This window comes from Danio rerio, chromosome 12, assembly GCF_052040795.2.
Source record: "Danio rerio strain M-AB ecotype USA chromosome 12, GRCz13ab, whole genome shotgun sequence".
Classification (NCBI taxonomy): Eukaryota; Metazoa; Chordata; class Actinopteri; order Cypriniformes; family Danionidae; genus Danio; species Danio rerio.
In genome coordinates, this window is record NC_141032.1 from 6,020,885 (window position 1) to 6,043,386 (window position 22,502).

General features: G+C 37.2%; 2 protein-coding genes across 3 annotated transcripts in view; one reads left to right on the forward strand and one right to left on the reverse strand.

Moving 5' to 3' along the window:
- tbc1d12b (TBC1 domain family, member 12b) overlaps nt 1-10,585 on the reverse strand; it is a 34,729-nt gene extending 24,144 nt beyond the window's left edge. For both annotated transcript variants that reach the window (XM_087275796.1, XM_087275795.1), the window contains exons 1-3: nt 10,188-10,585; nt 6,352-7,258; nt 3,476-3,587 (exon numbers count right to left, since the gene is read on the reverse strand). In XM_087275796.1, the coding sequence (XP_087131922.1) occupies nt 3,476-3,587; nt 6,352-7,258; nt 10,188-10,191 (1,023 nt within the window). In that variant the 5' untranslated portion in view covers nt 10,192-10,585. The remainder of the gene's footprint in view (nt 1-3,475; nt 3,588-6,351; nt 7,259-10,187) is intronic.
- A 214-nt stretch (nt 10,586-10,799) lies between these two features.
- drd6b (dopamine receptor D6b) lies at nt 10,800-15,894 on the forward strand. Its single transcript, XM_087275803.1, has one exon. It carries the CDS (start codon nt 13,098-13,100, stop codon nt 14,376-14,378), a length of 1,281 nt encoding a protein of 426 aa, XP_087131929.1. The 5' UTR covers nt 10,800-13,097; the 3' UTR covers nt 14,379-15,894.
- Nucleotides 15,895-22,502: the final 6,608 nt, after the last annotated feature.

A 22,502-nucleotide genomic window follows, 5' to 3' on the forward strand; every position in this document is an offset into this window, starting at 1 on the left:
AGCTTAATTAACCTATTTAACCTAGTTAAGCTTTAAATGTCACTTTAAGCTGAATACTAGTATCTTGAAAAGTATATAATAAAATATTATTGACTGTCATCATGGCAAAGATAAAATAAATCAGCTATTAGAGATGAGTTATTAAAACTATTATGTTTAGAAACGTGCTAAAAAAAATCTTCTCTCCGTTAAACAGAAATTGGGGGAAAAATATAAGGGGGGCTAAAAATTCTGACTTCAATTGTATATATATACAGTTAAATATATTTATAAATATTCCTTAAATTTAAATTGAAAGAATATTGCTCTGTTTAAAAATCACAATACAATTTAAAAAGAAAAATGCAATTAGATTTTGCTCCCCCAAATCGCACCGCTCCATCAGTAACCTAACAGAAGTGTGTCTGCGTGATGAAAGATAAGCAGGCCAGAGATAGCGTGAGGCTGTGCCTTAAATAAAAAGATTGAATATATGCATTCTTTCATGTGCTGACCTCTGAACAACCTTCTCATTCTCTCAGCTAAAAACACAGTCTGTAATATCCTGAAGGGTTTTGCACTCTTGAGCCAGCAGGACTGTGAAAACAGGCCTTCCAGACCAAACTCAAACTTCTCTCTGCACCCAAACAGAGAATCAGGACTAACACAAACATAGCCCGAGCTATTTGCCTAAACAGAAGTGAAACTTGCATAAAGTGAGCTGGTTAGGCATGCATGTCTTCTGTCTGATTAGAAAACAGCACTAAAACTCTGCCCATTACTGAACAAACATTACTGAAGAAATGATACAGAAATTACTGAAAAATACATTTTGAAAGCATTTCCTTCGTGGTTCTAAAATTTGCTTGTTTCAAATCACTTAAAGATGGCAAATCGAGCTGATTTAATGTAAAAAAGGGCTTTTTTATTATTATTTGTTTTTTACTATACTGTAGGCTTCCTTATGAAAGAGTAATAAAGTATCTTGCTTTTACTTAACTTACTGTTTTGACCATAGTAAATGCAAACAACAAGGCCTATAAAAAGGTTTACTAAACATGTTTAGCTCTAATGTTAATTATTTAGGTTTCTTGGTGAAACACCACAGAAACGTCACTTATTAAGATTTTGCGTTCACAGTTCAAAGTTTTCTCGAGACAGAGAGACAGAATTTCAATGTAGTCCAATTTGAATGATGAAGGTCTTTTCTAAAAAGTCTTGTTGGATATTAAACATGAGTTATTTATAATGTGAAAGATTAAACATATATTTTGTACATCACTGACATTATACTTTTTTTATTTTTGTAGTTTTTGTGTGTAATAGTAATTTAACTTTGATGAGGGTTTGGAAATAATATATGCCCTTCTATTTTTATATAACTGTTATTCTGTTTTCAGATTTATATATATATATATATATATATATATATATATATATATATATATATATATATATATATATATATATTTATCTTGTCGGCACAGAATATTCATTTTTCATCCATAATGCGACTATATGTTTACAGTATATTACAGGAAATAATGCATTACAGTTCTTCTGTGAAAGATCTGTTTTGAATGGGCAATTGTAGAAGGTTTGTTTATAAATGTACTTGTAAATTCATATGCAAGTCTTATTATCATTTCTTTATTATTATATTGCTCTTAAAAATGTGTTGTATTTATTCATTTGATAAATGATTAATTAAGCCATTTGCTATTATTACTATTGCTTTTGAAGTGCATTTGGACTCTAAGTAAAGGCACATTTATTAGTAAAACTTGCTTCTGAATTTTTATTTTCAATTTATCTTATGCATTTTTGTGATATTTTACTTATTTATATACTTGTTCAGTGCATAATTATGTTTTCCTGATAATTTCTTGTTTGGTGAATTTTATCACTACATGGTTTATATGGAATGTTTATTATACAGTTGAAGTCAGAATTATTAGCCCCCCTGTTTATTTTTTTCCTCGTTTTCTTTAACACATTTCTAAATTTAATAGTTTTTATAACTCATTTCTAATAACTTGATCTTTGTCAGGATGACAGTAAATAATATTTGACTAGATATTTTTCAAGACACTTTTATACAGCTTAAAGTGACATTTAAAGGCTTAACTAAGTTAATTAGGTTAACTAAGCAGGTTAGAGCAATTAGGCAGGTTATTGTATCATGCTGCGTTCACACCAGACGCGGAACGTGCGTCAAGCGCGAGTGATTTACATGTTAAGTCAATGCAAATGCGCGAATAGACATCCTGCGGCGCTATACGCGCGAATGGCGCGGCGCGAATGACTCAAATTGCGCGGGGCGATTTGAGCGTTTTGCGCGTTTGAATCTCTCGATTTCGAAAATCTGAACTTCTGAACATTCGCGCCGCGTTAACCAATCAGAAGCTTGCTCTTGTGGGGGCGTGATTGTGACTTAGAACCTGTTGTCTGTGTTCCGAGGGAAATCCTCCAGCCTTCATTAACAACAGTTCATCAAACTCAGCTTGGCTCAGTCAGATGCACCGCTGAAAGCCTCTCTCAGCCAGGTTAAGTTGGTTAAGTTTATGAGCTCACAGAGCTGGGTGCAACTCTGAAAGAATGTAGTGGACTCAGACACGACCCTAAACGTATCGACGCTGTTTTTCAGTCTTCATAAAGCACATAAACACTGTTATTTTCTTCATAAAATCCATGTTAGCCATTTAGCTCTGAAGCTAGAGTCTTCGGGCAGACAGAAGCCCTGCCCATCATGCAAATCCGCGTCTGTTCTGATGTGAATTTGACACGCGAATGAAGCGGGGTTTGACGAGCGTATGAAGCGAGTAAACTCAAATGTTCACGCGGCTATTTATGCGCGAATAGCACGATTTATCCACGCGTTCCGCGTCTGGTGTGAACACAGCATAATGGTTTGTTCTATAGACTATTGAAACCAAAACTAGCTCAAAGGGGCTAATAATTTTGTCTCTTAAAATGGTGTTTAAAAAATTAAACTGCTTTTATTCTAGCCGAAATAAAACAAATAAGACTTTTTCCAGAAGAAAAAATATTATCAGACATACTGTGAAAATGTGTTTGCTCTGTTAAACATCATTTGGGAAACATTTAAAAAAAAAAAAAAAAGCAAATAATTGATCGGCTAGTAATTCTGACTTCAACTGTATCTATATGTATCAAAATTATGTACATTTTATTTCAAATGTTAATTTCTGTCTGACCTAAGATGAAAAAAAAACTTGCCTCTGATTATATCTCTGGAAGCACATTGTACATTCATCCTGATAACTTTAAATAAACATGTAAAAAATAATAAAGCAATATAAACAAAAAAAAATCAAAGCAAAATACCAAACAATACCAAAATCAAAACTTTAAAAACCCAAACAAACAAAACAAAACAAAACAAAACAAAAGTGGTTTTGTTGCATCAACATCCCGTTTGTTGATCTATATTTACAGTACATCCACTCTTAATGTGAATCAGGTGTGAACAGACCTGCTGAATGGTTTTGGAGTCTTTAGGAGGACTCTCTCTCAGCGGGACCTTTCCAAACAGTTTCCACCCTGGTGCACTCTGGGCCTCCCTCTGCTTTCTGGTGAACAGACTCCTGCCGAACACATCAGAGCAGAGCATCAGTCAACACTGCACTGACGCTGCACAAAAAAGCACTGCAAGCGCACAATCTACAGTACTTCTGGCTCCTCAGCATTTAGATAAGCCTGATACTATAAGCCAGTGACTGCGGAGCACATGACACCAAAAGAATGCCACTGCAGTCTGTGAAGTGAGATAAAGCACAAGCTGATTCATAAAAAATTACGCAAACCACGAAGCATGACATTTGGAAAAACGTTCCTCTTTAGCAGCCATTGCCAATGCAGAGATCAGATCTAAGACTGAGCTGTAAAAGCATTGTAAAATATGAGGAAATTCATACTTCAGGCTTCCAGTCAGCTCAATCCCAAATCAGACACAATCCTTGACCAAACCTGTTTCCTTTTGAAGTGTTACGTGTTCACTAAACAGGTTAATATGATGAAGAAAAGTGCCTTTGTTTCACATTAATTTACTGACCGTTTAAAAGCCCTCCTGAGGACATGTTGGGGGACAAAATCATCTTATTTAGACGTTTAAGCAATAGTTTAAATACAACACAATGCCAATTAATAACATCCCCATGTTTAAAAGCCACCCCAAGGACATTTTTTGGAGCAAAATAGTCTTATTTAGATGTTTAAATAATATTTTAAATACAACACAATGCCAATCAATAAAATACCCATGTTTAAAAGCCACTCTAAGGATATTTTGAGGGGCAAATAGTCTTATTTAGACGTTTAAGCAATAGTTTAAATACAACACAAAGCCAATCAATAATATACCCTAGTTTAAAAGCCACTCTAAGGACATTTTTTTGGGTAAAATAGTCTTATTTAGACGTTTAAACAATAGTTTAAATACAACACAATGCAAATCAATAGTGTACCCATGTTTAAAAGCCACCCTAAGGACATTTTTGGGAGCAAAATAGTCCTATTTAGACATTTAAACAATAGTTTAAATACAAAAATGCCTATCAACAATATAACCATGTTTAAAAGCCACCCTAGGGACATATTTCGGGGCAAAATAGTCTTATTTAGACGTTAAAGCAATAGCTTAAATACAACACCATGCCAATCAATAATATACCCATGTTTAAAAGCCACCCCAAGGACATTTTTTGGGGCAAAATAGTCTTATTTAGATGTTTAAACAATAGTTTAAATCCAACACAATGCAAAGCAATAGTGTACCCATGTTTAAAAGCCACCCTAAGGACATTTTTTGGGACAACATAGTCTTATTTAGACATTTAAGCAATAGTTTAAATACAAACAATGCCTACCAATAATATACCCTTGTTTAAAAGCCACCCTAGGGACATATTTCGGGGCAAAATAGTCTTATTTAGACGTTAAAGCAATAGCTTAAATACAACACAATGCCAATGAATAATATACCCATGTTTAAAAGCCACCCAAAGGACATTTTTGGGGCAAAATAGTCTTATTTAGATGTTTAAACAATAGTTTAAATACAACACAATACCAATCAATAGTGTCCCCATGTTTAAAAGCCACTCTAAGGACATTTTTGAGGCAAAATAAATAGTCTTATTTAGACAATTAAGCAATAGTTTAAATACAACACAATGCCAATTAATAACATACCCATGTTTAAAAGCCACCCCAAGGACATTTTTTGGAGCAAAATAGTCTTATTTAGATGTTTAAACAATATTTTAAATACAACACAATGCCAATCAATAAAATACCCATGTTTAAAAGCCACTCTAAGGATATTTTGAGGGGCAAATAGTCTTATTTAGACGTTTAAACAATAGTTTAAATACAACACAAAGCCAATCAATAATATACCCTAGTTTAAAAGCCACTCTAAGGACATTTTTTGGGGCAAAATAGTCTTATTTAGATGTTTAAACAATAGTTTAAATACAACATAATGCCAAACAATAGTGTACCCATGTTTAAAAGCCACCCTAAGGACATTTTTTTGAGGCAAAATAGTCTTATTTAGACATTCAAGCAATAGTTTAAATACAAACAATACCTATCAATAATATACCCATGTTTAAAAGCTACTCTAGGGACACATTTCGGGGAAAAATAGTGTCAATTCAACAATGTTAAGTGGTTAAAAAATCCTAAATCTGTTCCTTTGGCCATACCCATAAGAAGTTAATGGAAAATACTAAAATTCAAAGTATTTTTTAATTTAATTGTCCAAATAATAATCTATAAATACAATCCAATGGTGATCAAATATTTACGCCAGTTTAAAAGCCGCCCTAAGGACATTTGTGGTCAAAATGTTTGTATTTAGATCTTTAAAAAATAGTTTCTCACACACAGTGACAATTCAATGTTAAGTGGTTGAAAGAAATCCTTAATCTGTCCCTTTGTTGGCCATACCCATCTGTCTGGCCAACTGAATAAAAATGGGCAAAATCATTTTCTTGTTGTTTTTTTTTTTTTACAGTTTCTTTTTTATCTAAGTGGTTCATAACTTGGTAATGATGACGTTTTGAATGTGTCATGTTCAAATAACTTTAGTAAAATGTGTTAAATTCAATACTGGCAATATTCAACTGTGCTTTCTGAAATTGTTATAAAATTATTTGCATTATTTGTCATTGTTCTAGTATGTTTTTAAATAAAGAATTGATGTTTTTGACAGCAGCACAGTATAACTGCTGAAAAACACCATAAACAAATTTAATTTCAAATATAATAACCACTTTCCAGGCCTTGAATCCATTTGTCTGAAATTCAAGTACTTTCAATAAGCGTTAAAACCCTGAATAATACCTGCTAAAGATGTCGGAGATGCCTTGTTTCCTCTGGCCGAGAGTCAAATCCACTGCAGCAACACTCAACACGCCAGGGATGTTGTCTGGAGCGCTCTGCCGCCGACTGATCTCATAAGTATTCCTGGATTTCAGAGACACGTCCATGAATCTTAAGTCATCAGGTCTATCGGAAGTGGAAAAGGTTTCATCCTCGTCATCATCATCATTTGGACTGAGAGAAGCAGAGTCAGTGTTGAGGAAAGTGCTGGAGGAAAACGTCCTGAGAGAGTGTTTCAGAGGTGAAGGACTTGTTGACGAGCGTCTGTGCAGCTTTCCTTCATTACATTCTGAACTTTGGAGACCTAGACAGTGGTCAGTAGAGCTTCTCTCAGCTTGATCTAGAGCTTCTAGGGTTTCTCCAGCTTGAGTTTCTAAGCTTTCTCCAGCTTCATCTGGAGTTTCCCCAGAGCAAAAAGCAGAAGAAACGGCATCACCAGCACTTCCAGAGTCCACCAACAGTTCACCATTTGCAATCCCATGGTCATCTTCAGAACTCACGCAGCTTCCAGCAGGACTGGATGACTTGCAGGCAACCCGCTCAGGTGCATTGTGGCTTGCGTGTCCATTCGGGAGCTTAGCGCCACATGGCAGGTTTACTTCATCACATGACTCCGTCGCCTCATGCTCCTGGCTGCTCTGTAATTGGCCCTTTTCTCTCTGCGATGCACCGCTGTTAGAGAACATGCCTTGCATTATGTTCTCCTGCCTGTCTGTAACATCTGCGATTCGGGGAGGTGGTCTGCCTTCCTCAGCACCCCTGCCTCCAGATGAAGATGACTCCACCATCAGCTTCACAGGCGAATCTACAAAATACCCACAATGCTCGGAGATGACGCTGCTCTTCTGGACGCCACTGGGTGAATAGCCTAAAACACAACATGGTTTAATTAATTTAAAATCCTCTCATGGTCACAGGCCTCAAAAAACACTTGCACAATGATCAACTGTTTATCAACATTAAATGTATCATAAATCTCGATTGTACATAACTGATGGGGAAAGAACTAAAAATATCCATATTAAGGTCAAGGAAATGCATAAAAAGTTATGTGCCATGCAGGGAATTCTGGGAAAGTCAATTTATGGTTATTCACAGTGGCGCAACAAGGGGGTATGCAGTATATGCGGCGCATAGGGGCGCCACACATGGGGGGGCGCCGTTGTGCCAAAACTATTTTTAAAATTATCCTTATTAAAAGTTTCAAATAATAAAAATAAATAAATATGTTTTGTTAAAAACCATTATTTTGCATTTTAAACGAATATAATATTGTTATTGTTTAATTCAAAATCATTTAACACAATAACATGCAGTCCCACAGCCGAAAGTGTTCATGTAGATGTACTGTTTAGATTTGAATTTATTTTTAACAAAATAAACTGTCAAATCATACATAATGTCAAAAGTTATAAGATTAATCTGAAAATTTGTCTTCATTTATTATTAATTAATTAATATAAAATAAGAGGGATCACACGAAAATTTGAACCCGCATACCCCTCAGTAAATGTGTAGTTGCGCCCCTGGTTATTCACCGTATATTTTAAGGAAACATACTGTTAACCAGGTTACGGATTTGTACTGTAGCATTTTTACAGTTTTATACCATCGAAATCACAGCCATTTTTTACAGTGTATTTTCTCGTCAATCGTAAAAATATCAGTAGATTAGCAGTTTTTCTGTATTTTGTGATTCATGTTTTTATTATTATTATTTTTCTTTGTTTTTATTTCCTTTAAATTGTAATATTGGACATTGATCTTTTTTCCAAAAATGTTTACCCTGGAAAAGTTAGAAAAAGTGACTTTTATTACCTGTTTAATAGTTTAAAGTGATGTTTAGTCTGGGTTGGTACGCTACAAAAGCCTTGTAATAAACTGCCAGGACTTTTTCTGTTATTTTGCAAACTTACATCTCTATATATTATTTCTTATACATTATATTAATCTTAAACTACTAAAATGTCAAAAAAAAGTCACTTTGTTGAACTGTAGAGTTGAATTTTCAACATCAAAAGTCGACAAACCAGAGATCAACATCCCATAATCCAATTCACAATCGTAAATAAGTGAAAAACGCTTAGAAATATCACAAAATACAAAAACTGTTAATCAGCAGGTATTTTTTTACAGTGTATATATTAATTTATATATACATGAATAATAATTTCATAACTTTTAAAACATTGGTATTGTGTGGCAAGAACTGACTATAAACATGTCTGTAAACATGCCATTTTTTGGTAGTTTAATCCAGACTCAACATTGCATATACTCGCGACGTGACTATTGCGAATAATCACATTGCAATATCGATCGATGCTGAAATGACATACTGTGAAGCTCTAGCTGAGTTTTTACTATAATATGTTTGTTTTACTAAGTATTTAGGACATAATAATGATGTCTGGAATTCAGATTACTTGAGCTTCAGATTTTTTGTCTGATTCAGTATCACATTTCTAAATAAAACAGATTCATCTTCCTTTAAACTTTATAACAAAGTTGTCTAAAACAGCTTCGATAAATAGCATAATGATAGTATTTTTAGGCATTTACAATGATCAGTTTAATTATTTGATCCAGTGCTTTTGGATAAACTGTGGTCACTGAATATTCAATTTGACCATCACAATTTTGGAATAGAGGTAAAGTTGGTTTTATATTCGGATATTCAGACATTTTTCTTAATAATATAATTTCAAAAAAGTATTCTTTACAAATTCTAAATTGGGAAATCATATTAGCAGCCAATGACTATCAAAGTACAACAATGTTTACAGTCAATAATTAGATAGTGTTGATGTTGTTTTAAAGTCATACTTACATGCTCATTCTGATTGAATATTCAAATTAGCATGGTAAACAATACAGAGACAGTTAAATGAAGGAATGTGCGAATATAAAACCAACTTTACCTATGATATTGGGAATATTCTCTTCATTACTTAACCTCTGATTCAAGCATTTCATTCAGCAGCCTAGCTAGGCATCAGAATCAGGTTTAAGATATTTATTTTTAGATATTGCTGCATTTTAATGTCATCTAAAACACATATGTCTGATTCAGATATTTATAGAGGTAAAGGTGGGTTTATATTCGCACATTCGTTCATTTAGAAGTCTCTATTTTGTTTACCATGTTGCTTTGAGTATTCGGTCAGAATGAGCATGCAAGTATGACTTCAAAACAACATAAGCACTATCCAATTGACTGTAAACAATGCTGTACTTTGATGATCATTGGCTGCTAACATGATTTAGAATTTCCATAGAATACTTTTATGAAATTTTATTATTAAGGAGAATGTCTGAATATCCAAATATAAATACAACTTTACCTCTATCAGATATTTTTGGTTTCAAAAATCACTTCAGGAAAGCTCAGTTCAGTATCTTTGGGCATGACTGAACATTGCATCCAAGCATTGGAAACAATATTGAAACACTGTTAAACTAGTTGAATAATGCATTGTTTAGTGTATAAATTTACTATTTTGTGCAACATAACCTCGTTGGAACATTCTAGTCAAACAGATGATTTACTATTTTAGGTATCATAATCTGCGTTTGTAACGTTTGATTAGAACATTAGCTTGAGTAACAAGTTTGCATTCAGTATTTTGCAGCAGGACAGGCTCGTCTACATAAAATATCAATTGAAAACGTACTAAACGTGTATATAAGAAGCCCACAAATCTTGTCTAGGTAGGCAGCTCAGTGAGGATTGAGACACAGCCAACACTGCATTACTGTCAAAATACACTGTAACGTTATAGTGTGTAGATACATACCCATCGGCCGCAGCCCAACTCCTGAACACAGCACGAATGACCTCTACTATATTCTCCTTCTGAAGCATCCAGTGAGCGATGTTTTCATCTCAGTTTGCTCTCATATAAAGGAAATATATGTGTACAGGTCCATCCTCGGTCCTTTCCGTCTCATTCAAAATCCTCTTGTGGATTGACAGCCAAAGAGCCTTGCTTTAGCGCTGGACTCCGCGCTTCTTTCACCATGACACCTAACGTTATTTAGATCATCCGCCGACATATTCACGGGGTAAATATTAACAGTCAGCAAATAACGCGAGCAAATAAACGCTACCCTTTTAAACATCAAAGCTTTCCTGACTCAGACCGGTAAATGACCGTATCCTGACCGTGATCCGAAGCCATCTTGAAATTCCAGTGACGTAATTCTGTGATCCACTATCAGGAGACTGCAGGCGCGCGCCTCCTGCTGGACATATTCACGAACGCGCATTTAGACGAGAATAGAATGGTTATAAACATTGAATATAACTGGAACATGAATTTACATTGGTTTAAAAACAACTGAAAACAGAGAACATAACTGCAAGCCATTGAAACAGATAATGATTACACAACCACAGTTATGTGCAGATCCACACTTGTGTTTTTGTATGTTTTTATTTTCATTTTATTCATTCAACAACGACAAAAACATTTATGCAGGACTGCTTACTGTCATTTTCTCAGAGATTGAACAACCCAAAGCTATTTTGAAACACAAAAACAAGATAGGCTGATACTGCAATACTACAATGTACTGTAGACGCTACAGACCAAGAATCACCAAACTTGTTCCTGAAGGGCCGGTGTCCTGCAGATTTTAGCTCCAACCCTAATCAAACACACCTGAAAAAGCTAATCAAGGTCTTAATTTGTATACTTGAAACATCCAGGCAGGTGTGTTGAGGCAAGTTGGAGCTAAACCCTGCAGGGCAATGGACCTCCAACGAGATTGTGGACCCCTGCTATAGACGAATTACCGGTATGTAAACATTCAGGATGCGCGTGCATCGAGGTTGCAGAAGAAAAAAAATCAGTGCTAGCATTTGCAGCGAGGGAATTACATCCAATTTGGTTCAGAGTTTGTTGATGTATTAGACATAATTTATATTGATTACATTTTATATATGTCATTCCTAAAATCATTAGTTTGTCTGTCAAAAGTAGCATTTGTGTGATTTTTCAGTGCATTCAGAATGACAAGTTGTGTCATTGTACATTGTAACAGTGTCAGATTTCCTGATGACAACTGAAATTGCACACATTTTATAGTATATCAAATTCAGCAGTAAATTTATTTATAATGTTTGCTGGAGAATGAAAATATAACTATTATATACAGCATTACAGTAAGTATGGAGTATTGCAGTTCAGTGCACACTATTGAATTACATACTTGCTTCATTTATGAAATCTTTGTGTGGTTGAGGACACACTGTTCTCTGTACATTCAGCTACTTCTTTTGACCCTTGGTCATTGCAAGAATATTACTGAGAATGTGGTAAACACATGTCTATGCTCTTCTCTATGCCCTTCCAGCACTTATTCTCTTCATCTGTTATTGACCTTGCTACCTTGTTTGGCATCCATTGTCAGACGTTACAATTGTAAGGTTGAGCTTTGCCTATAACATAAATCCCTTTGCACATTTCATGAGGAGACTTTTCTGAAAGTATGTTCACATTTTGCATTCAGTGACTTCTGCAGCCACTTATGCCTATAGGATGTTTTGGAGGTTAAGGCTATTCAACAAGAAACAATAGAATACACTCAACAGGCTTTTAATCAACATGACAAAGAGAAATGATCATTTTGGAAACACAGGTGGTGGCATTCAGGATTTGTTCAAAAGAACTTGCTTTCATGATCTGCACAAGGAAGACGAGGGTGTGAAAATGTAAATATGTTGGAGAATTTCTATTCTGAGCTAAAAATGACTAAAATGACTGAGAAAAAATGGTAAAAGCATTATGAAATGTTCCCAAACGTTCTGATCTGGTTCTCTAGATTAGGTTTAAATATGTTATACTGATATCTTTATTATTTTTTTTCAATTAAAGCTATTTTTAATTGAAGAAAGGCAGACAGACAGAGAGTCAGATAGATAGACAGACAGACAGACAGACAGACAGACAGACAGACAAGTAGATAGACATACAGACAGGTAGATAGACAGACAGACAGACAGACAGACAGACAGACAGACAGACAGTGAGATAGATAGACAGACAGACAGACAGACAGAGAGATAGATAGATAGATAGATAGATAAATAGATAGATAGATAGACAGACAGACAGACAAACAGACAGACAGACAGACAGACAGACAGACAGACAGACAGAGAGTCAGATAGATAGATAGATAGATAGATAGATAGATAGATAGATAGATAGATAGATAGATAGATAGATAGATAGATAGATAGATAGATAGATAGATAGATAGATAGATAGATAGATAGATAGATAGATAGATAGATAGATAGATAGATAGATAGATAGATAGATAGATAGATAGATAGATAGATAGATAGGCAGGCAGGCAGGCAGGCAGGCAGACAGACATGCGATGAGATCCTGCATGTTATCGTCTTGAGGTGGAGCTGTTTTCTATATCAGTAATCTCTAAGTCGAGCGCACTCACTTCTGTCGTACCCTGAACTGAATCCTTTCTCTCTCTGCATGTGCCACAGCATCAAAATCATTGTTTTCAGCGAAGAGAGTGCGGCTCTGATGTTCCTTTACGGACTACTCAGAAGCAACAGGACGATGCCACTTTATAGAAACAAGACACAAAGAGCTTCTGGAGAAGAACTTCAGGGTGAAGCAGAGAAGCCGATGACGCGAGGAGACACTTGAATATGATACATTTGTCTGAAAAGCCCCATGGAGAGCGATGGTGCTGAAAGGAACAGCTCCGGCGTGGGTGTGCGCGCGCTCACCGGCTGCGCTCTCTGCGCGCTCATCCTCTCCACACTGCTGGGCAACACGCTCGTGTGCGCCGCCGTCATCAAATTCAGACATCTCCGATCCAAAGTCACCAATTTTTTCGTCATATCCCTAGCAGTATCTGATCTGTTCGTGGCTGTCCTGGTCATGCCGTGGAAGGCTGTCTCCGAGGTGGCCGGCTGCTGGCTCTTCGGCGGCTTCTGTGACACTTGGATAGCTTTTGACATCATGTGTTCAACGGCGTCAATCCTCAACCTGTGCATCATCAGTTTGGACAGATACTGGGCCATCTCAAGCCCCTTTCGCTACGAGCGTAAAATGACCCAGAGGATGGCCTTTATAATGATCGGCATGGCGTGGACACTTTCCGTCCTGATCTCTTTCATTCCGGTCAAACTTAACTGGCACAGAGCTGTGGATCACAACCTCACCGTCCCATCCGAGGACTGCACCGCCTCTTTAAACAGGACGTATGCCATCGCGTCCTCGCTCATAAGCTTTTACATCCCTGTTATAATCATGATAGGAACATATACGCGGATCTACCGGATCGCGCAAACGCAGATTAGGAGGATCTCCATTTTGGAGCGCGCGGCCGGACACGCGCAGAGCCAGCAGGACTGCGCGAGCGAGCAGTCGCTGAAGAGCACGTTTAAGAAAGAAACGAAGGTGTTGAAAACGCTTTCCATCATCATGGGTGTGTTTGTGTTTTGCTGGCTGCCCTTTTTCGTCCTCAACTGCATCGTGCCGTTCTGCGACACTCTTGGAGACTCTCCGTGCGTGAGCAGCACCACCTTCAACATCTTCGTGTGGTTCGGATGGGCCAATTCATCGCTCAACCCGGTGATCTACGCGTTCAACGCGGATTTCCGCAAAGCCTTCAGTACTATTCTCGGCTGCAACCGACTCTGCGCGTCTTCCACGGTGGAGACGGTGAACTTCACCAACGAGCTCGTGTCCTACCATCACGACACCACTCTGATGCACAAGGACGCGCAGGGAGTTTCCAGTCCGCGCCTGGATTTGGTCCCGGGACACTGCGATCAGACGGACGTGCCTTTCGATAAGGTATCGGTCGTGTCCAATTCGTCTCGTGTCCAAAGAAGCGCGCTGCTGCCGCAGGACGCAGAGATGGAGATCTGCCTGGACATGATGCCCTTCACCTCTGCTGGACTCAGCGACTGCTGTGCGATTCCGGGACAGATTGAGGAGTGTTGAGGAGTCTGACCTCATTTTATTCACACGAACCTATTTGTAGCATCAGATTAATCACACTGAAAGAAAAAAAGTCATTGGATTTACTACATTTTTTTTATTTAGTTGCATACAACATAGGCGGAATTTAAACAAAGATTTTTAAACAATATTTTTATTGAGATGTATTGAAAATATGACAATACAACCTCATTATCAACATCATATTTACATCTTTTTTTATAATTTAGAGAAAAAACGACAATAATAAAAAATATACAAAACTAAATAAAAAGGAATAAAAAGGAGAAGGGGGGGCACACAAGTTGTTTAAATTAGTACAGATTATTCTAGATAAAATAATAGGGGAAAAATGTTGAAAATACAAATCATCTATAAAATGCATGCACCAGATCATCAATATGACAATTGTTAGTTTAAATCTTTGGAAATAGGGGGGATATAGATATGCTAAGTCAATGTAAGAAAGTTGAACATTGCTAAATATAATTAGTTTAAATTGTTTGCAACCTCTTACCTTAAAATAATTTAGTAAATCCAATGAAAAATATTTCAGTCTATATTTAGGTCTAACTTATTTCTCGATTTGCATAAGAGACTAGCATAATTTTGGAGAGCTTTAACACAAACTAAACTTAGTGTGATGGATATTTCCAAGTCAATCAGGTAAGATTTCCATACTCCAAAGATAATGGTACACTATCAGAAATGAAGGCACAGGAGCTGTCACTGGGGCAGAACCTTTTCAAAAGGTATTTATTTGTACCCCAAAAGTCCACAGTGGTACCTTAAAGGTGCATTTTAGTGTCCAAATGTACCTAAAAAGTACATTTGAGGTAGCATTATTGACTCTTCAGGTATACAAATTTGAAAAGGTACTGCCCCAGTGACAGCTCCTGTACCTTTATTTCTAAGATATAGTGAATTATTCGCATCTGTTTGTTTTCACTTGATCAGGTTTATAAAATGCATTCATTCAAATCATTCAGAATAATAATAAATGCTCAATGCGCTTTTAAATCAAAAGTTAAAATTCTGAGTCTGAACATTAAAACATAAGAAGCCACGAAAAAGGCAATATTCAATGAACTTAATTGTATTTAAGGTCAGATTGTTTTTGATAATTATAGAAATATTTTATTTGACACAGAATTGGGTTGTTCAGTCTATGTTCATTTATGTATCACCTCAAATGTAATTGATGTTAAAATGTAATATAATTTGAAGGACATTTTATGTGCAGTTCTTAAATTGATCTCAGTAATAATCTTTTGAAAGTAAAATGTTCTTCATTTTAAGTATCTCATTTATTTTCAAAGCAATAACAGACTGAAAGCCGGGTTCCAATACTGAAATACAAAACTATAGCTGTATAATGAATAAACTGTGGAATGAGTAAACAGACAGAGATGCTTTGAGAATAATCTACTGTATGTATGAGAATGAGAAATGCTTTAATGGAAAAAAAGGACATGATTTAGTCATTTTGTGTTTCATATATTAAAATCAATAAATATTTTCCTATTAGCCTTTTCCAATTACTTTTTTACTTATTAATTTACTTATTTTCTAATTTACTTTTCTTTATTTGATTTGAAAAGATCATTGTGCTACAAGCACACAGCTGAGAAAGGCAGAAACATATCATTTTATATTTGATCTGTGCACAGCTGCTGTTCAAGATGCTCAGTTTATTCTGAATTAAATACACTGAAGAATGTGATTCCTTTAATATACACAAAAGAGCTGCCTCATTTAGTACTGACCAGAAAAAGTAGTTAATAAAAATGTCAATCTCACTCTTGACACGACACAAAACAAGTGAATTTGAAGATTGTTTCGACTCAAGAGACATTATTGTTTTTTTTATTGTGTCTGAAATAAATCACAATATTCAACACTGCACTGTCATTCACACACAACCACTGTTTATAAGTATGAAGCTCTCATCAGAAAATACAATTCTGCCATATTCACTCACTGGCCACTTTATTAGGTACACCTAACCAGTACTGTGTTGCACCCACTTTTGCCTTCAGAACTGCCTTCATCAGAGATTCATTCATTCATTCATTTTCTTGTCGGCTTAGTCCCTTTATTAATCCGAGGTCGCCACAGCATGTTTTTACGCAGCGGATGCCCTTCCAGCCACAACCCATCTCTGGGAAACATCCACACATACACACACAAATACACTACGGACAATTTAGCCAACCCAATTCACCTGTACCGCATGTCTTTGGACTGTGGGGGAAACTGGAGCACCTGGAGGAAACCCACGCGAACTCAGGGAGAACATGCAAACTCTACACAGAAACGCCAACTGAACCGAGGTTCGAACCAGCGACCTTCTTGCTGTGAGGCGACAGCACTACCTACTGCGCCACTACTTCGCCCACTCCTCAGAGATTTTGCTCCATATTGACATGATAACATCACACAGATTTGTCAGCTGCACATCTATGATGTGAATCTCCCGTTCCACCACATTCCCCAAAGGTGCTCTATTGGATTGAGATCTGGTGACTGTGGAGGCCGTTTGAGTACAGTGAACTCATTGTCATGTTCAAGAAACCAGTCTGAGATGATTCACCCTTTATGGCATGCCGGAGCTCAACTGGCGCTCTAGGCAAACGATGATCATGCCGCCCTTGGGGGTGTTGGGTTGATGTTGTTGCCTATTCTGCCGCCCTAGGTGGCCACCTGGGTCGCCTCTATGGATGCACCGGCCCTGATGACATGGAGCGTTATCTTGCTGAAAGTAGCTGTCAGAAGATGGGTACACTGTGGTCATAAAGGACAAGGTCAGCAACAATACTCAGGTAGGCTGTGGTGTTGACAGGATTCACAGTTGGTATTAATGGACCCAAATTTGCCAAGAAAACATCCTGTCGCAGGAGAAATCAAGACTCATCAGACCGTGCAATGTTTCTCCAATCTGTTGTCCAGTTTTGGTGAGCCTGTGTGAATTGTAGCCTCAGTTTCCTGTTCATAGCTGACAAGAGTGGCACCCTGTGTTGTCTTCTGCTGCTGTAGTCCATCCGACTCAAGGTTCGACATGTTGTGCGTTTTTTTGAGTTACTGTTGCCTCTCTATCAACTGGAACCAGTCTGGCCATTCTCCTCTGGCCTCCGGCATCAACAGGGCATTTGAGCCCAATATCACTGGATATTTTTCTCTGTAAACGCAGGAGATGGTTGAGCATGAAAATGCCAGTAGATCAGCAGTTTCTGAAATACTCAGAGCAGCCCTTCTGGCACCAACAACCATAGCATGTTTAAAGTCACTTAAATCACCTTTCTTTCTCATTCTGATGCTTGGTTTGAACTGAAGCAGATCGTCTTGACCATGTCTACATGCCTAAATGCATTGAGCTGCTGCCATGCGATTGGCTGATTAGAAATTTGCGCTAACGAGCAGTTGAACAGGTGTACCTAATAAAGTGGCCAGTGAGTGTGCAGTATACTGTATTAACAAACAAAACACCGGGGGAAAAGTCTTTGTTGTGTTTAGATGCAAATCTGAAGAGGCTTGTTAAAGATAATTGCTCATTTAATTACCACAGCTATTAAGAGATGAAGTATGCTGTAATAGGTGCCACTCGGGAGCAAAAAAAAAAAGGAGATAAAGGAAATTTCAAGCTTCTAATCAATGGAAACACACTCACACACTCTCTCCAAGTAATTTCCGTAGAAACTTCGAGGGCACAGTGCTCTGTGTTAACTCTTGAACTTGGACAAAAAGCTATTAGTTCAGCAAATTATTCATGGTAGGACCGTTTCTTTCTCAAGGTAATGACTGTGTGTGACGAGGAAGGGTTTAGGAGTGAGTTCAAGGAGAAACAAAAAAGCTGGAGCAAAAGTAATTGACTGCTAAATTTACCTTCACATGGTATAAGCGAGTTTTGCTGAAGGTGCGCTTATATGCTCATCCTTACAGTAATCCTTCAGTGTACCAGTAAACACACTGTGATCACTCCCAGTCCTATTTAGATCCAAAACTTAGCGACCATTATTGCTTTGTGAGTCTGATAACAGAGAATGATGAGTGGTTTTCAAACAGCACAATAATAATGCAATCTATGATTTACAGAAGACACTAAATGTTATGTAAAATGTGTTATATTAAATGTTATGCAATGTAATGTGTATTTATATAGCGCATTTGTGTATGGCTATACACCCAAAGCGCTTCACAATCATGAGGGGGGGTCTCTCCACACCACCAGCAGTGTGCAGCATCCACTCGGATGATGCGACGGCAGCTACAGGACAACAGCGCCAGTGCGCTCACCACACACCAGCTATTGGTGGAGTGGAGAGACATCGATAAAGCCAATTCGATGGAAGGGGATGATTGGTAGGCTATGATCGTAAGGGCCGATAGAGGAACTTTGGCCAGGACACAGGGGTTACACCCCTGCTCTTTCACGAGAAGTGCCATGGGATTTTTAATGACCACAGAGAGTCAGGACCTCGGTTTAACGTCTCATCCGAAAGACGGCGCCCACTGACAGTGTAGTGTCCCCTTCACTTTCACTGGGGCATTAGCACTCACATAGACCACAGGTTGAGCGCCCCCTGCTGGCCTCACTAACACCACTTCCAACAGCAACCTAGTGTTCCCTAGTGATCTCCCATCCAGGTACTAACCAAGCTCAGCCCTGCTTAGCTTCAGTGGGTAACCGGTCTTGGGCTGCAGGGTGAGATGGCTGTGACATTAAAATGTTATTCAGTGTAACAATGATTACATGCCACAAAATCTTGAAATATTGATATATATTAAAAGACAGCAGTGCAGCACCCTAGAACAGGGCCCCCCGGTCTTCACTTTAATCTGCCATCAAAATATTTTGTTTTGCAAGATACTATTCAGTTTAAAGTGCAATTGAAAGGGCTAACATTAGCTTAAATAGATAAGTTGGGATAATTAGGATTGTCATTGGACAACAGTGGTTTGTTCTGTAACCAATCGGAAAAAATAATAAATTAGGTGGCTAATAGTGTTGGTTTAGGAGTTTAATTTTTTTTTTTTTTACAAATATTTTTTTTATTTCAGTTAAGCTAAAAGAAATATAATGTTCTCCAGAATAAGTGATGTTTTATAAACAAATTTCGGGAGGAGTGCGATCAGTCAGACGAGGCTAATTCATCACACACACACACAATCATTCTATTATCCAATCAGCTCAAGAGCAAACCCCTTTAAATAGTCAAACACGTCATACCTCCGTTTCTCTCGACTTCAACGTCCCTCCACCACCCCAACTCCACACTATTAAACCAGATACCTATTTAAATCTGAGGTGGGAGCGTTTTGGAGCCGGGCTGGACACTGCGCTCAGACCCTATCTCTCTTTAACGGGAATAACACAAGTTAGGGTGTCGTCCCGAGCTCAGAGCCCTCTCCCCTGGACAGCACGCCAAATATGCGTCGTCTATTCAGTCAAATATCTGTGAGTGTGAACTCGTGAAAAATAAAATAGGAAATACTCTGAAAGATTTCCTTGGTAAAATCACTTGGGAAGTGTTTGAAATATATTTGGAATATGAAATACAAATTTTACAGGAGGGCTATTACACCCTAAGTCATGGGAAAACAACATGGACATAATAAACGGAAAAACAAATGTGTTGTGGGTGGTGGATTTCCCAATCAAAACAAAAACTTAAAGCAAAAGATCCCCTTCGGTCAACAACCAAACTCGGACACTCAGTTGAGAGTAATTGAATAGATTTACTATAGAAAAATAGTCATTTTAAATGAGCATCTCTTCCGGGTGGCCACAGGCCAAAATAACAAACAAAGGAATCTGCCAAGTAAATGAACTAAATTGTCAATAAATATAAATAAATACAGGAAGCTTACCTTCCTTCCTAAACATAAACACCGTCAAAAGTAGGCCCATACACAATCTAAAATTTACAAATCTAAATTTATTCAGTTTTTTAATTAATAACAGTAATATTATTGACGAATATGAAAATGTTCATCTGATTTATGTACAATGCAGTTTTTACAGTAATATTTTCTGTCTTTTAGTAAAGATATTATATGAGAGACTTGCTTTGTTTACCAAATAAAGTGCATCTAATTGGATTTGCAATTCAAACATTAAATAAACGTTTAAAAGGTATTACTTTTTATTTCACATTTAAGGTTTTGGTCCCACTTTATATTAAGTGTCCTTAACTACTATGTACTTACATCAAAAAAATAAATACAATTTACTTACTGTGTTTATGATGTATTTGAGAACACTTGTGGTGCTTTTGAGTTGGGATAGAGGTTGGGTTATGGACAGGTTTGGTTTAAGGGTGGGTTAAGGTGTAAGGGATGGTCAACAGTGTATTTACAAATGTTATTACAGAAGTTAATTACAGATGTAATTACATACAGGTATTTAATCAAGCTTAAGTACACAGTAAATACATGTATTTACAAAATAAGTACATTGTAACAAACTCTTAGTTCCTGTGTAACTACATATTAGTTAAGGCCACTTAATATAAAGTGGGACCAAGGTTTTAGTTATGATCCTCTCAAAATAATACCGCAAAAATCCACAGATTTTTACCAAAATTCCCTGCAGAAATAGCAAAAAACATCCACAGATTCCATCTGACCCTGGTCAAAAGTTATTGAATAAATAGGCAGGCCACAACTACAAACTCAAACTCTCAAAAAGTTGAACACATGAACAATGGTACAAGAATAAATATTGGTCATCGGCCGAAGGGGCTGAGGGAAAATCCAGGAGCCTCACTCCCAGCAACCATCGCACCACAAATGATGTTGCTCGATTGGATATGGTTGTTGCAGCAAGTTAACGAGAATTATTTATATTATTTATTACATTTCCCAATTATTGTATTTTTTATGTCTACCCCCACCCAAACCCTAAACCCGACGTCACGTAAAAACAGTAGTTGTAAAGAGTATTATTTATGTTATCTATTAAGTTACACAATAAATTGTATTTTTTAATGTCTACCCCCAGCTGCAACCCATCTCTGGAAAACATCCATACACACTCATTCACCCTCATACACTACCATTTCACCTATACTGCATGTCTTTGGACTTATGGGGGAAACCAGAGCATCTGGAGGAAACCCAATGCGAACACAGGGAGAACATACAAACTCCACACAGAAATGCCAACTGACCCAGCCGAGGCTCGAACCAGCGATCTTCTTGCTGTGTTACCCACTGCGCTGCCCCAGGACGCGAACCAGCGACCTTTATTTAAAGATGTAATAATAAAATCAAAGCAGTAGTACTACCATTACAGTTTGACCTCTTATTTTCCCAAAAGTTATTTGAAAGTGCATTTAAAAACCTGCTTTTCTATAACTACACTTGAGAAAATCGAATTTGATGTGAACATGAAAAATGGCACAGCTTGTCCTCGATGGCCATCAATGCACTTTGATTTTGATTTGTGCTGAATTTAGGGCAGCAAAACTGCACTTTACACACACACACACACACACACACACACACACACACACACACACACACACACACACACACACACACACACACACACACACACACACACACACACACACACACACACACACACACACACACACACCAAATATCAAATCTGTTTTGATGTGCACTTCAAGCTGTCTAGAGTGATTTTCAGTAAGCCAAACCTGCTACAAAACTTATTTCATGTGTCAACACATACAGCTTTAAAAGCTGCTTTTGTCGGCTTCTGTCCATATGGCAGGAAAAATCGTCTCTCTTGGCTTGAAAAAAAAAAAAAAACTCGGCTTGAAAGCCTCTGTGGTTGACTGAAAATGTTGAGCTGAAATGCTGTGAAAAGCAAAGATAGAAATCGAAAGGAAGACACGTTTCAGTCACTCAAAGTGTGTGAAACAAGGACAAAAACAAACGTTTTTTTGCTCCAAGTGAACATTAATGAAAGTCTTTTACCTCTTACTGTTTCCATCTTAACATCAACAAAACACACACAATGATAATATTACTGAAATAGTAACACATCAGTGGTGTCACGGTTTCTTTCACTGAATGTTGTTTTGACTGAGACGTCTTTTGTTCTGTTTCATCATCAGTTCATCATTAGTTTTCATCAGCATTATTCACTGAAAGAAA

Excerpts from the sequence above, each read along its gene's own strand:
- drd6b (XM_087275803.1), top strand. The coding sequence starts at position 13,098 with ATGGAGAGCGATGGTGCTGAAAGGAACAGCTCCGGCGTGGGTGTGCGC.